Source organism: Rosa chinensis, chromosome 2 (assembly GCF_002994745.2).
Source record: "Rosa chinensis cultivar Old Blush chromosome 2, RchiOBHm-V2, whole genome shotgun sequence".
Classification (NCBI taxonomy): domain Eukaryota; kingdom Viridiplantae; phylum Streptophyta; class Magnoliopsida; order Rosales; family Rosaceae; genus Rosa; species Rosa chinensis.
This window is the reverse complement of record NC_037089.1, coordinates 9,439,737-9,454,022: the sequence shown is the minus strand read 5'-3', so window position 1 is coordinate 9,454,022 and position 14,286 is coordinate 9,439,737. Positions and strand designations below refer to the sequence as shown.

Here is a 14,286-nt window from a genome sequence, read left to right as displayed (position 1 = left end):
TCAGGCCAGAAATGACCATTACATATCCTCCATATACCATCTACGGGTAGATAAAGAGTTTATGGTAGTAGCACAGTGATACATAAATTAGGTCAAATCATTTGACGGTTCTATGATCATAAAAGGAGCCTATAGACTATTAACTACTACATAGTAATAGGCAGAGTAAACTAGACTCAATGACGCTCACTAAAACCTAGAAGCATAGCTCCCTAACAAAGTAGGGAATTATTGTAATCAAAATGACTAAACTAAAATACTAAAGGCCCAAGGAAACAAGACAAAATGCCCAACTCCAGGCCCAGTAGGATTGGCCTGACCCGAACCCAGGCTCCATCTCTTGCACCCGCCAGAAGCTTGTACAGCTCCGGTGTACCGCCGACCACGCTGCCACAGCCTCTGAGACCTGTATGGCCACGACCCTGCAGCCACAACCCCCTTTGCCTCGACCCAAGCAAACCGAGCTCACGCTGTTGTGAAGTCAGCGTCGCCCCGATGCAGCGCACGACAGTCCGCCCTACGATCTAAGTATCGCTCTAATTCTGGAAGCCAACGGAACCCGCCGACCACTGTACAAGAAGACCACTGTGATCTAAAAAAACGTCGTCCAAATCCCGCCGAGGCACCCTGCCAATACCTCGAGCAAAACATAGTCTCTCATGAACTCTCCCGAGCAATAGTATCAGTCACCCATCCGGCAGCAAACCGTAAACGTTAGTGAGGCCAGAGACTAGCCAAGATGTCACGGCACCGCCGGACAGGTCAAATCTCACAGAAAACGAAAAGATTCGACCTTAAGGTTTCATTTACGTCGTTTGTAGTAAATATCAATTTTTAAGATAGGTTGAACTGAATTTACTCAAACTATTTATTTCTTAATTACGTACAATTTTGGACATTGTAACTTTTTATTAACTGTATGTGATGTGATGCTTAAATATAATTAGAGAAATAAAATTAAAAAACATAAAACATGCCTGATCGACACAAACACAACACAAGTTTATGAATTGGCCGGCGTGGTCAAAGGATCTAATTGCCCCCATTAATTCGCACGGCTTAACATTATAAAACATTAAAGGATTGAACACAAAATGGTCCCAACTATCATTTTAGTTATAAATTTTTTTTTGGACGAGTAATAGTTATTAATGAGTCGAGGCAAAGCATGATCCCATTGTGCAGAGTGGTCACAACTGTGTTTTTAGACCACGCATCCTATATTCCCTCACCTGATTAGAATACTATCTGTCCTCACCAAACTGCACAATAGTCTAGACCAACCTGGTCCTTTTTAAATCATAGATCGTAAAATTTACGGTATTTTGTAGTTAAATATTTTAATGATTACAAGACATGTATACAATATTTTCAGAAACGGTATTATTACCGAGCTAATTTATTATTTTTGGAGTTGGTCTACTGTTGAACGAAACATATTATTTCCAAAAATCTCAAATAAGAGTGTAAATAAGTTGATTTGAGACGACTGCCAATGTGATCAAGCTCAATGTAGTGTGTTTATTAACAAGCAGAGTTCAACTCAAGCTTGAGCAATTTCTTTTTGAAGCTCAAGCTCCGCTCACCTTAATTCATTTTTTTCCAAGCAAAATCTCAGCTCAATTGTGAAGCAAGCTCAAGCTTCTATACAAGCTTATCTTGTCTTTTTTCGAAGACAAATTAAATTTATAAAAAACGATTCTGAATTCAAACTATATGGAGCCGTATTCTATTGTCACTGAGATAATAGTTTCAATTTTGTCTTTGTAACGTACTATATGTTAGTTTTGTTTCATATACTATGAAATCAAATTAATATTGTTTTTTTTTTCCTCCACGGTAAATATATTTCGGACATTAGTTTATCTATATTCACGTGGCAAGATGGGAGGGAAAGAAACCTGATCGGATCCGGTCAGACAAACCCGACACACGTAGCACGTGGACCCTCTGATCCAGCGCGCCAACCCCCTTCTTCTCCCTCCACACTCTCCTCTTCCTTATTCTTCTTCCTTTCCCCTCCTCGTCTATAAAACAACGCGTCCAAAACCCTCGCTTTTCCATCGAAGCCACTCTAACAAACCCCCCGAATTATGTTTACATATTCACTCTCAACCTAACCCCTTCACCCTTTCCCTTTGTTTTCTCATCCCATTTCTCTATCTTCATGGACGTTCGCCGGCGACCCCCACTACCTCCCCGCGCCTTCGTCGGCGAACCCATGAAGCAGCACCAGAGAAATCACCCCAAGGCGTCCGACGCGCTGCCGTTGCCGTTGTACTTGACCAACGGCTTGTTCTTCACGCTCTTCTTCTCCGTCGCTTACTTCCTCCTCCACCGCTGGCGCGAGAAGATCCGCACCTCCATTCCCCTCCACGTCGTCACGCTCTCCGAGATCGCCGCCCTCTTCTCCCTCTTCGCCTCCGTCATCTACCTCCTCGGCTTCTTCGGCATTGACTTCGTCCAGTCCTTCGTCGCCCCCCGCGCTCCCCACGACCCCTGGAACGACGTTGGAAAGGCGCGGCGGCCCCGAAACGATGTCGTAAGGACGCCACGCGTCAGAAACGACGTCGTAAAGGGGTCGCAGTTAGTGCCGCAGTGCGAGAACCAGCGCTGCGGCACTAACTCTCCTCCTCTTTCTGTTTCGGTACGGCCCGAGCAGGAGGACGAGGAGATAATTAATTCCGTAGTGTCCGGAGCGACGCCGTCGCACACTCTGGAGTCGAATCTCGGGGACTGCCGGAGAGCCGCCGCCATACGGCGGGAGGCCCTGCAGCGAAGGACGAGTCGTTCGCTGGAGGGACTCCCCTTGGAAGGCTTCGATTACGACTCTATACTCGGACAGTGCTGCGAGATGCCGATTGGGTATGTGCAGATTCCGGTGGGAGTCGCCGGACCTCTGCTGCTCGACGGCGAGGAGCTCACTATCCCAATGGCGACCACCGAGGGCTGCCTCGTCGCCAGCACCAACCGAGGCTGCAAGGCCATTTACGCTTCCGGTGGGGCCCACAGCGTCATTCTCAAGGACGGCATGACCAGAGCTCCGGTCGTGAGGTTCAACTCCGCCTTCAGAGCGGCCGAGCTCAAGTTCTTCCTGGAGGACCCGGAAAACTTCGATTCTGTTGCCATCGTTTTCAACAGGTTTTTTTTTTTAACACAACCGGTGTTTTTCCATATTTTACTATTAATCCATGTGAATTCTGGGTTTTTGAGGGTAGAAATGTTAAATCTTTTTTTTTTAACAGATCTAGTAGATTTGCAAAGCTTCAGGACATTAAATGCGCGGTTGCAGGCAAGAATCTGTTCATGAGGTTTACATGCAGCACCGGAGATGCGATGGGGATGAACATGGTCTCCAAAGGGGTCCAAAATGTGTTGGATTTTCTCCAGAGTGACTTCCCCGACATGGATGTTATCGGCATCTCCGGTAAGAGTTAGATTTCTTTGTTTTAATCACCCGAAATTAATCGTATACGGCTTGCGCTGTTCTGCCATGAGTTATATATATGAACAAGGAAGGCATACAAGAATTGAAATACCTTGTTAATGACGTAGGAGCTAGTAGTAGTAGTAGTAAGAATTCAACTTCATTCCCTGCTCTAAAGTCTACTCCAAGGAATGTTTTGGTAGGAAAATTCTATGTTGGATTTGACTGGCCGGTTCCCTTTTTAACTACTAGGATGTAGATTCTAATTTACAATAGATTCTGCTACTTGTACAGGATGAAATCTTCGGATTTCCGTATACGACAGTCAATGGTATTAGTTGTTTCCGGTTCACATCACTCTCTCTTAAGTTACATCACTTCTGTCATAAGTAACATTTTCTCAATATGCTTTGGCTTGATGATCTGATGTGCGACTTATGCCAACTATCAATTTTGCCGGGTTTAGTAATTGGTACAGCCGATAGGTTTGTTGATTTAATTAGTAAACTATCTCCGTGTTGCAGGGAATTTCTGCTCAGACAAGAAACCGGCAGCGGTGAATTGGATAGAAGGGCGAGGCAAATCAGTAGTGTGCGAGACTGTGATCAATGAAGAAGTGGTGAGGAAGGTACTGAAGACCAATGTAGCTGCCTTGGTGGAGCTCAACATGCTTAAAAACCTTACCGGGTCTGCAATGGCCGGTGCTCTTGGTGGGTTCAATGCCCACGCCAGCAACATTGTCAGCGCAGTGTACATAGCTACCGGCCAGGACCCTGCTCAGAATGTGGAGAGCTCTCACTGCATTACCATGATGGAGGCCATAAACGATGGAAAGGACCTACATGTCTCAGTCACCATGCCTTCCATTGAGGTACAAAACAAAACAACTAACTAAAGCTAATTCTTACCGCTTGCTTTTGGGGTATATTTGCACATTAATGGATTCACCTCAGTGAATTTGTCATTTTCTCCCTCTAATGATTCATAGTAGTTACTGGAATGTGGACAAAAAGGGTTGGTCCATGGGTGTGATTCCCAACCATAAGCAATAAACATGACTCGATTCACAGATTTTGTTGTTTTGTCTATTGGGAAAGAAAACACTGGTGCCATTTTCACTTTGAGATCCTCACTCAGTCAAATTTTTGCTTTTTAAAAACTTACAGGTGGGAACAGTTGGAGGTGGAACACAACTAGCATCGCAGTCAGCCTGCCTGAACTTACTGGGAGTTAAGGGTGCCAGCAAGGACTCTCCTGGTTCAAACTCAAGGAAACTAGCCACCATTGTTGCAGGTTCTGTTCTAGCAGGAGAGCTCTCTCTCATGTCAGCCCTTGCAGCAGGTCAGCTAGTTAACAGTCACTTGAAATACAACAGATCTAGTAAGGATGTGTCGAAACTTGCCTGCTAAAGGTGGAAAGAAGAATAAAGTAAAAAACCCCAAAGGAAAGAAAAAATAAAAAATAAAAGATTGAGATGTAGAAAGACTTCAATAACATCACAAACGGACACTGTGATGGGGTTGGGGGTTGGAGGGAAAGAACATGTTGGTGGGAATGTCACATGTGTTGGGGAGGAAGCTTACCAGAGAATGCACATGGCCGGGAAAAAAAGTCACAAAAAAGAAAGAAAGAAAGACGTTAGAAAGGGAAATAAGGGCGTCTGTGGAATAGTGTCAGTAGTCTTTTCAAGATGTATTGAAAAGCTGGCAAATTGAAAAGTGGAATAGGTGGAGGAACAAGAGGCTTTCCCCAAGTATCTGGTATATATAGCAAGCAGGCTTGTAATCTTTGATCTGTTTGGTGTTAATTTGTTGTCTTTTAGTTTGTAATTTTAGGGATTTAAATTAAAGCATTTATCAGAAAAGGGTTTTTGTCCTTGGGCTTAATTATTTTTATCTCACTATCAGGCTGGATTCTTGTTTTTCTTGCCTTTGTTATAACCCAACCTGGAAACTGTTCTTTGATCTGTGATATTTTGAGTACCGGTACCCATTGTGAGACAACAACCTCTCTATGATTTGGGGTTTTCAACTACAGGAATATATATATAGGCAAGGCACTCATTGTGAGACAAACCAATTCTCGTGTGAAATTGACAGTTTCAATTGTAAACCACTCGAATCCAAAGTCCGATGTTTGAGTTTACAGTCACCCTATGTAGTAGCAAAATTGAAGGCCGCTGCCTTTATGAGAGACTAATGATGACATTTGGCGAATTGTCTGAAAGAAATTAATGCTGGGTGACACAACCAACCAACCAACGTGCATCGATCTTCATTTGCCTTCGAACATGCATCGCGACTCACGAGTCGAGTTGGTATCCAAGACAATCAACTGAATCAAGTCTCTTCTAGGACTATGGGGTCATTTACTTCAACTGGATTTGGACGATGGGAGTAGTTTCACAATAAATACTCCCCCATGGCAAATGATGGGTTCTGGCAGCTTAGATTCATTCGCCATACGCAACATATAACATAGTCGACATAGACCTACAAAGCAGATCAAACATTCTTAATTCGTGTTAAGCAAATTAAGGCATGCAATTACAACACGAATCCAGCTACAAGAGTTGGGTGGAGATCTTTATCCACGCTTCGAGATAGGGACAGTTTTCACAGGATTTGAGTCGACCTCTTTTTGCCCAAAAACAAAAGCAAGAACATAACAACAGCAAATAGGGCAGATTCAAGGGTCCACAGTGGATTGAACAAATCGACCCGTAAAAGTATATATGTCAAATGGGGGACAGCTCGATTTCGCAGGCCACAACAAGTGTCAAGTCAACAACAACAGAGAGAGAGAGAGAGAGAGAATATCTGATGCTTTAGAAAAAGACAAAAACATAGATACGCCGTCTGTGGGAATCGAACCCACGACCACGTGGTTAAAAGCCACGCGCTCTACCAGCTGAGCTAAGACGGCTGGTCGATCTTTTTACACTTCGTTTCATTCATAAGTGAGACTTGTTATGGAAGTATAATGTCGGTAGTAACAGTTCAAAATTATGATGGTCCATGACAGCAACGGAGGCCCATATCTTACATGGAAATACGAGAACCCTGCTAAATTGGGTCCATCCTTCTTCAGTGAATAATGCCTTTTTGGACTTCATTTGGGTCCATTATTGCTTCTTCAATGAATAATGCATCTAACCTAGGGGTCGTCAACGGGCCGGGCCGGGCCGGGCCGGCCCGGTTCATTCATAGCGGGCTCGGGCCGGGCCTTGCCATATTTTTAAATAATTGCGGGCCGGGCCGGGCCGGGCTTTATTAAAAATCAAAGGATCCAAGCCCGTCCATATAAAGCGGGCCTTGCGGGCTTTTTCGGGTCTGGCCGGGCTTGGCCTTGCGGGCTTTTTTGGGCCGGGCCTTGCGGGCTTTATTTATAAATAAATATTTAAAGACACAAGTTTTTTTTTTTAATCAAGCTTTGGAAATTCAATGGATAATGATCAAATACAACCAAAGATAATAGATCTATATAACTATATTGTACCAAAAAAAATCTATATTTATATATAGATACTAATTTATTGATAAATAAATTTTTAAAGACACTAATTTTTTATAAACCTATATTTATATATCATACACTCCAAAGAGCAACCCCTATCAATTCAAAGAAAATGGAAAAACCGACCGTTGGATGAGTTTATTACAATAAATTATGAGTATGGTAAAAAATTTAGCCAATTTCACCATATTTTAGAATCCGATCGGATTGGTCAACCGTAGTTACTTATATGTTTTATTGTTTGACCGATGGCGTGGCAACCGCGAAACGTACTTATTTTTTCACATCACGTTTGTATATATTCCATCGATGGATGTGCGTGGACATAAGATAAAAAAAATTAATTTTAATTACAAACACATTGGTGTATACCAATTTTATTCCTTTAGTTGTATGACTTATACATTGCATTTAAATTGTTTAGGTTCATTCTAAAGCAACCATGAAGTAGAAAATGAATTCGGAGAAATCAACCGCTCGATGGAGAGATTGTAATGTTTTATGGTGATTGTAGAAAATCTAGCCAATTTCGTTATTGTTTCGAATTCGATCAACTAGGTCAAACGTAGTTACTCTTATAAACCTATATTTATATATCATACACTCCAAAGAGCAACCCCTATCAATTCAAAGAAAATGAAAAAACCGACCGTTGGATGAGTTTATTACAATAAATTATGAGTGTGGTAAAAAATTTAGCCAATTTCACCATATTTTCGAATCCGATCGGATTGGTCAACCGTAGTCACTTATATGTTTTATTGGTTGACCGATGGCGTGGCAACCGCGAAACGTGCTTATTTTTTCACATCACGTTTGTATATATTCCATCGATGGATGTGCGTGGACATAAGATAAAAAAAATTAATTTTAATTACAAACACATTGGTGTATACCAATTTTATTCCTTTAGTTGTATGACTTATACATTGCATTTAAATTATTTAGGTTCATTCTAAAGCAACCATGAAGTAGAAAATGAATTCGGAGAAACCAACCGCTCGATGGAGAGATTGTAATGTTTTATGGTGATTGTAGAAAATCTAGCCAATTTCGTTATTGTTTCGAATTCGATCAACTAGGTCAAACGTAGTTACTCTTATAAACCTATATTTATATATCATACACTCCAAAGAGCAACCCCTATCAATTCAAAGAAAATGAAAAAACCGACCGTTGGATGAGTTTATTACAATAAATTATGAGTGTGGTAAAAAATTTAGCCAATTTCACCATATTTTCGAATCCGATCGGATTGGTCAACCGTAGTCACTTATATGTTTTATTAGTTGACCGATGGCGTGGCAACCGCGAAACGTGCTTATTTTTTCACATCACGTTTGTATATATTCCATTGATGGATGTGCGTGGACATAAGATAAAAAAAATTAATTTTAATTACAAACACATTGGTGTATACCAATTTTATTCCTTTAGTTGTATGACTTATACATTGCATTTAAATTGTTTAGGTTCATTCTAAAGCAACCATGAAGTAGAAAATGAATTCGGAGAAACCAACCGCTCGATGGAGAGATTGTAATGTTTTATGGTGATTGTAGAAAATCTAGCCAATTTCGTTATTGTTTCAAATTCGATCAACTAGGTCAAACGTAGTTACTCTTATAAACCTATATTTATATATCATACACTCCAAAGAGCAACCCCTATCAATTCAAAGAAAATGAAAAAACTGACCGTTGGATGAGTTTATTACAATAAATTATGAGTGTGGTAAAAAATTTAGCCAATTTCACCATATTTTCGAATCCGATCGGATTGGTCAACCGTAGTCACTTATATGTTTTATTGGTTGACCGATGGCGTGGCAACCGCGAAACGTGCTTATTTTTTCACATCACGTTTGTATATATTCCATCGATGGATGTGCGTGGACATAAGATAAAAAAAAAAAATTTAATTACAAACACATTAGTGTATACCAATTTTATTCCTTTAGTTGTATGACTTATACATTGCATTTAAATTGTTTAGGTTCATTCTAAAGCAACCATGAAGTAGAAAATGAATTCGGAGAAACCAACCGCTCGATGGAGAGATTGTAATGTTTTATGGTGATTGTAGAAAATCTAGCCAATTTCGTTATTGTTTCGAATTCGATCGACTAGGTCAAACTTAGTTACTCTTATAAACCTATATTTATATATCATACACTCCAATGAGCAACCCCTATCAATTCAAAGAAAATAGAAAAACCGACCGTTGGATGAGTTTATTACAATAAATTATGCGTGTGGTTAAAAATTTAGTCAATTTCACCATAGTTTTGAACCCGATCTAATTGGTCAACCGATTACCGATATGTAGAATATATATATATATGCACATATTCTATATAGAATAATAGAAGTATAAGAACTTCCACACACTCACACACACATATATATATATATATATATATATATATATCTCTATATATATTATTATATTATATATATAAACACACACATATATAAATATATATACATATATATATAAACACACACACACACACACATATATATATCTCTATATATATATTATATATATAAACAAACACACACACACATATATATATATATATATATATATATATATCTCTATATATATATCCTCTATATAAACACACACACACACACACACACATATATATATATATCTCTATATATATATATTATATATAAACACTCACACATATATAAATATATATATACATATATATAAACACACACACATATATAAATATATATATATATACATATATATAAACACACACACACACACACATATATATATATCTCTATATATATATTATATATATAAACACACACACATATATAAATATATATATACATATATATAAACACACACACATATATAAATATATATACATATATATATAAACACACACACACACACACACATATATATATATATATATAAACACACACAAATATATATATCTATGTGTGTGTGTGTATATATATTTATAAACACACACACACATAACTACAAATATATATATATATATATATATATATAATATTTTACGGGCTTTTACGGGCCTGGCCTAGCGGGCTTTTACGGGCCGGGCCTAGCGGGCCTTTGGCGGGCCGGGCCTACGGGCCGGGCCGGGTTTTTGCGGGCTTTAGGCGGGCCGGCCCTCGGCCCACCAAGGCGGGCTTTTGCGGGTTTTTTGACGGGCCGGGCCGGGCTAAAAGCCCTCCGGGCCGGCGGGCCTCCATCGGCCCACTTGATCCGCGGGCTTTTTGATGAGGCCTTTATTCTAACCTACGAGTTGTCTAATTTTTTTAAAAAAAATTTAAATTTTTTAAAATGGGGTTTAGAACTCAACCTAATTGGGAAGCGCAGCCCCACACCTAATAATACATATTACCTAAATCTGACTACAGGAGCTTCATTAAACTTTGCTTCTAATCAAAGGGCGAGGCAATATCTGTTTGTTTTGATGCAATTGCAGGAATAAACTATTTACTTACACAATATGTTGATTTTTTGTAGAAATCAAAGATTATTTAAAAGTCAAATAGTTCAAATTTTAGATCTACACTGCCAAGAATATACAAATGAAAGAGAGTTCGGTGACAGAGACTGATTAGACCTGAGTTCTTTCTAGAGTCTACTTCAGTTGGAAGTCTTTGTAAAAGTTCAAATGTATGCAAGCAAAAGTTCTTGAGAAGTTTTAGGGCAACATTGAAATATTTGGATTATTCCTTGCTTCCAGATGGAGTGGATGACTAAATGTTTAAATGCAGAAACAGGAAAGAAGGTAATGCCCAAGTGAATGGCCAAAATGGTACACCATTATCATTATGAACAGTTGAAAACAAGAATCTGATATACCATGCACAAAGCACAAATGCTGAAAGTAGTGAAAACTCAAGGCATTCAAACAAACATATGCGGATGTATAAGGTTGCAAATGTCATAACATGAGTTTAGTCATCTGCGAACTTATGAACGAGTTCAACAATTGGATTGTCAAGCTAAATGCAATAATGATGACTGCAAATATCCCTAAATCTTTCCTGTCCTTTTCTTGCAGCCAAATGACAGATAGTTAATGGCTCCTTCCACATCAGAGTTTTTATTCACCCTGACACTCATTAAACTTTGCTTCTAATCGAAGAGCTGCTCTTATATCCTTCGCCAATCTCAGGTAGTCAATCGGTCTTCCCCTCCTGTGATCCAATCTCTTGCAAGTAATGTTCTGCTTCCAGAGCTGCCATGCACCCTGCATCATTATAGAACGAAAGAAATTAAGTCATACAGGTCATAAAGACTAGAACACCGACAATGGAGTTAAAACACAATTTTGAATTTACAAAAAAGAATACATCTAGCGTCATACGGTTGCTCATTCAGAGTGAAATATAATGAAAGTCATGAACAATATAATAAAAGGTCAGTTGGATCAGATTATGCAGAACATATGTAGCAGGCAGGCAGCCACTGAAATCCATCTTCAAGTGTAACTATAAGAGTTCATCTTTTACTGTGGGCTTACAGCACAAACAACTCAAGTATATGAACAACCATGAGGCTAACTTGACCCCATGAACTTGAGCCTAGCTCAAACTCAAGCTTAATCTGATAAGGAATTAAATTCATTTACAAGATGGCTTCAAAAATGGGTAGGGACTAGGGTGAATTCAATTTCATGGTATTCAAATCTGGAGACAGTGGAGAGTTCACCTCATTTATAAACCTACTTTAGATAAATTCATATACAAGATGGCTCCAAAAATGGGTAGGGTGAATTCAATTTCATGGTATTCAAATCTGGAGACAGTGGAGAGTTCACCTACTTTAGACATGCATCATGCGTGGTTCAGTTCAAGTTCAAGGAGAGTGTTGGGGGGTGGCTTCAGTCAAGTTTAAAGTCAGCTAGTCTGCATAGCCTAGACTGCTACTTGCTATATGGTTCAGCTTAAGGAGAGGAGGGGGTGGCTTGAGTCAGAGCTTGATGTCAGCTACTGTCCTCGACTTCGTTATTCAGTCAATGCATATTGATCATGAATAGCGAAGCCCTTCTATGCTCCTAGATTGCGGCATTATCTAGTATGAGTAAGAAACTAAACAACAATGCCCTTGCAGATACAATTGATCTTTTAATAACCTTTGGGTCAAAAACATAACTTATATGTACACCATGTCAGAAAGGTACCCACATGACCTTAGCAATCATATATACATAAGCAATATTTACCAAACAGCCTCCAGTCCATCATGGAAAGGAAGGAATGAAGTGCCCCCTAAGTTATCTTAATTAATCAAAAGGATAGAATAAGAACAATGCAGGAATATGTTATCTTGTGAAACAACCTTACAAGAAGACTATCTAAACTATTAATCATACAAAAATATTGTTTGAACGTGTGTAACAGTTTGGCAACACCAACATATCCCACATATGTGCAATATATCCCAGTGGACAGTGGTAAGTGAACATTTGTTACGAAAGCACATTTATGCTGATTTGAGTTATAGCTCTAAGCCACCAAGCAATCCAAAAAGGGCATCATAAAGTATACATTTCTAATCTTAAGCAGCAATGAGGTTCCTTTATAGCTTCAGCAAAGTTAGGGATCAAGAGGAGCTACTTACCAGTCCCGGCAGCAGTAACAGCCTGCCTATACTTCTTATCCTGCACATCTCCGGCAGCAAAAACTCCACGAACGCTAGTCTCCGTTGTGCCTGGCTTGGTCTTAACATACCCATCAGGATGAAGCTCCAATTGCCCATCCAAGAACTTAGTCGCAGGCTCGTGACCAATTGCAAAGAAGAGCCCCGAAACCTTCAAGTCAGACACTTCTCCGGTCACAACATTCTTGACCTTCAAACCTGCAAGAGGGCCCTTCTCGCCTTCCCCATAAGCCTCCACCACCTCAGAATTCCAAAGCACTTTGATCTTAGGGTTACTGAGAGCCCTGTTCTGCATAATCTTCGAAGCCCTAAAGGTGTCCCTCCTGTGGATTATGTTGACCTCAGACCCGTACTTGGTGAGAAACGTGGCCTCCTCCATAGCCGAGTCACCTCCTCCGATCACCGCCAAGGGTTTGTTCCTGAAAATCGGAGCAGCTCCGTCGCAGACAGCGCAGGCCGAAATCCCTCGGTTCCAGAAGCCTCCCTTGCCCTCGCCGGAGCCAGGGAACACGAGCCGCTTCGCGACGGCGCCGGTGGCGACGATGACGGTGTCGGCCTGAACGGTTTTCGCATCAGTATAGACCTTAAACGGCGTCGTCGAGAAATCGACCTTGGAAACAGTCTCGGTGAAGATCTGAGTACCGAACCGGACCGACTGGCTCCGGCAGCGGTCCATGAGCTCCATGCCGAGAATCCCTTCCGGAAACCCCGGGAAGTTCTCGACGTCGGAGGTGGTGGTGAGCTGGCCGCCGGGAGCAATATCATTGGCCATCCATCCCTCAAAGAGAATCGGCCTCAGCTCGGCCCTGGCGGCGTATATCGCCGCCGTGTGCGCAGCCGGCCCGCTGCCGATGATGCAGACCTTGGTTTTCAGGGCTTGGAGTTCATCCATGGCGGAAGGTGACTTGGGCGGCACGGTGGCGAAAGATTTTGAAGAAGAAGAAGAGCTAAAAGAAGCGGCGGCGCTTCGAGCTCTTTTGAGTAGACTGCGCAACTTGTTTGGGCCTGAGAACCTCATTTTTCTCTGATATCTCGGGTATTAAAAGGCCCGAATTCTCGCCCCGGACGCGTTTTATGTGTTAAAAATCAAAACGGGTTTTTGCTGCTGCTTGTTGATGGTGATGGAAAAAACATAAGAAAACACGTTACTGTTGAGTTGACTAAATATAGGGATTTTTTTATGCACCCAAGAGGGCAAGAGGTGGGAGGAGCAATTACTTGCTAACCAAGACTGTGCTTGTCTTATGATCAAGGTAAGAAACTCTGTTCTTGTTTGTTAAAGAAGGTAACATTGTTCTTTGCTTCTGGTACTTAAACCAATTTGGGCTGAGAAGCCGAAGTATCCATTGGGGGTGGATATTTTAGCACCGAAAACCGCTTCAAATTATTGAAATTTTACTGTTGAAAACCGACTCGAATCATTGAAACTGCACTGTTGATTTCGGTTTGGTTGTCTAAACTGAATTGAAAGCTATTCTTGTTTGGTAAAGAAATAGCTTTGTGTTACTTAACCCAACCCTACATAAAGGAATGGTCGCTTTGATTTGTAAATGAAAATATTTTTATTTCTTATAAACTTATACATGTGTCAATTTTTTATTGGTTGATTGGACAAAATTGTCAATCTGACTCTCGATTGGAGAGTCTACATCAACTTAGGCCGAAAGCTAAAAGCT

At 40.6% G+C, this 14,286-nt stretch overlaps 2 protein-coding genes and 1 non-coding gene across 3 annotated transcripts; 1 reads left to right on the top strand and 2 right to left on the bottom strand.

Annotated features, from left to right (window-relative positions):
- The first annotated feature begins 2,009 nt into the window (after nucleotides 1-2,009).
- LOC112187592 (3-hydroxy-3-methylglutaryl-coenzyme A reductase 1) lies at nucleotides 2,010-5,027 on the top strand. Its single transcript, XM_024326456.2, has 4 exons — nucleotides 2,010-3,141; nucleotides 3,246-3,427; nucleotides 3,952-4,298; nucleotides 4,594-5,027. The coding sequence occupies exons 1-4, from the start codon at nucleotides 2,168-2,170 to the stop codon at nucleotides 4,834-4,836; spliced, it is 1,746 nt and encodes a 581-aa protein (XP_024182224.1). The 5' UTR covers nucleotides 2,010-2,167; the 3' UTR covers nucleotides 4,837-5,027.
- Nucleotides 5,028-6,279: 1,252 nt separating this feature from the next.
- On the bottom strand, nucleotides 6,280-6,352 carry TRNAK-UUU. The gene has a single exon. It is a non-coding gene; the product is annotated as a tRNA-Lys (tRNA).
- Nucleotides 6,353-10,749: 4,397 nt separating this feature from the next.
- On the bottom strand, nucleotides 10,750-13,691 carry LOC112187365 (thioredoxin reductase NTRB). Its single transcript, XM_024326125.2, has 2 exons — nucleotides 12,572-13,691; nucleotides 10,750-11,198 (listed from the first exon to the last, which is right to left on the bottom strand). The coding sequence occupies exons 1-2, from the start codon at nucleotides 13,626-13,628 to the stop codon at nucleotides 11,128-11,130; spliced, it is 1,128 nt and encodes a 375-aa protein (XP_024181893.1). The 5' UTR covers nucleotides 13,629-13,691; the 3' UTR covers nucleotides 10,750-11,127.
- Between the last annotated feature and the right edge of the window lie 595 nt (nucleotides 13,692-14,286).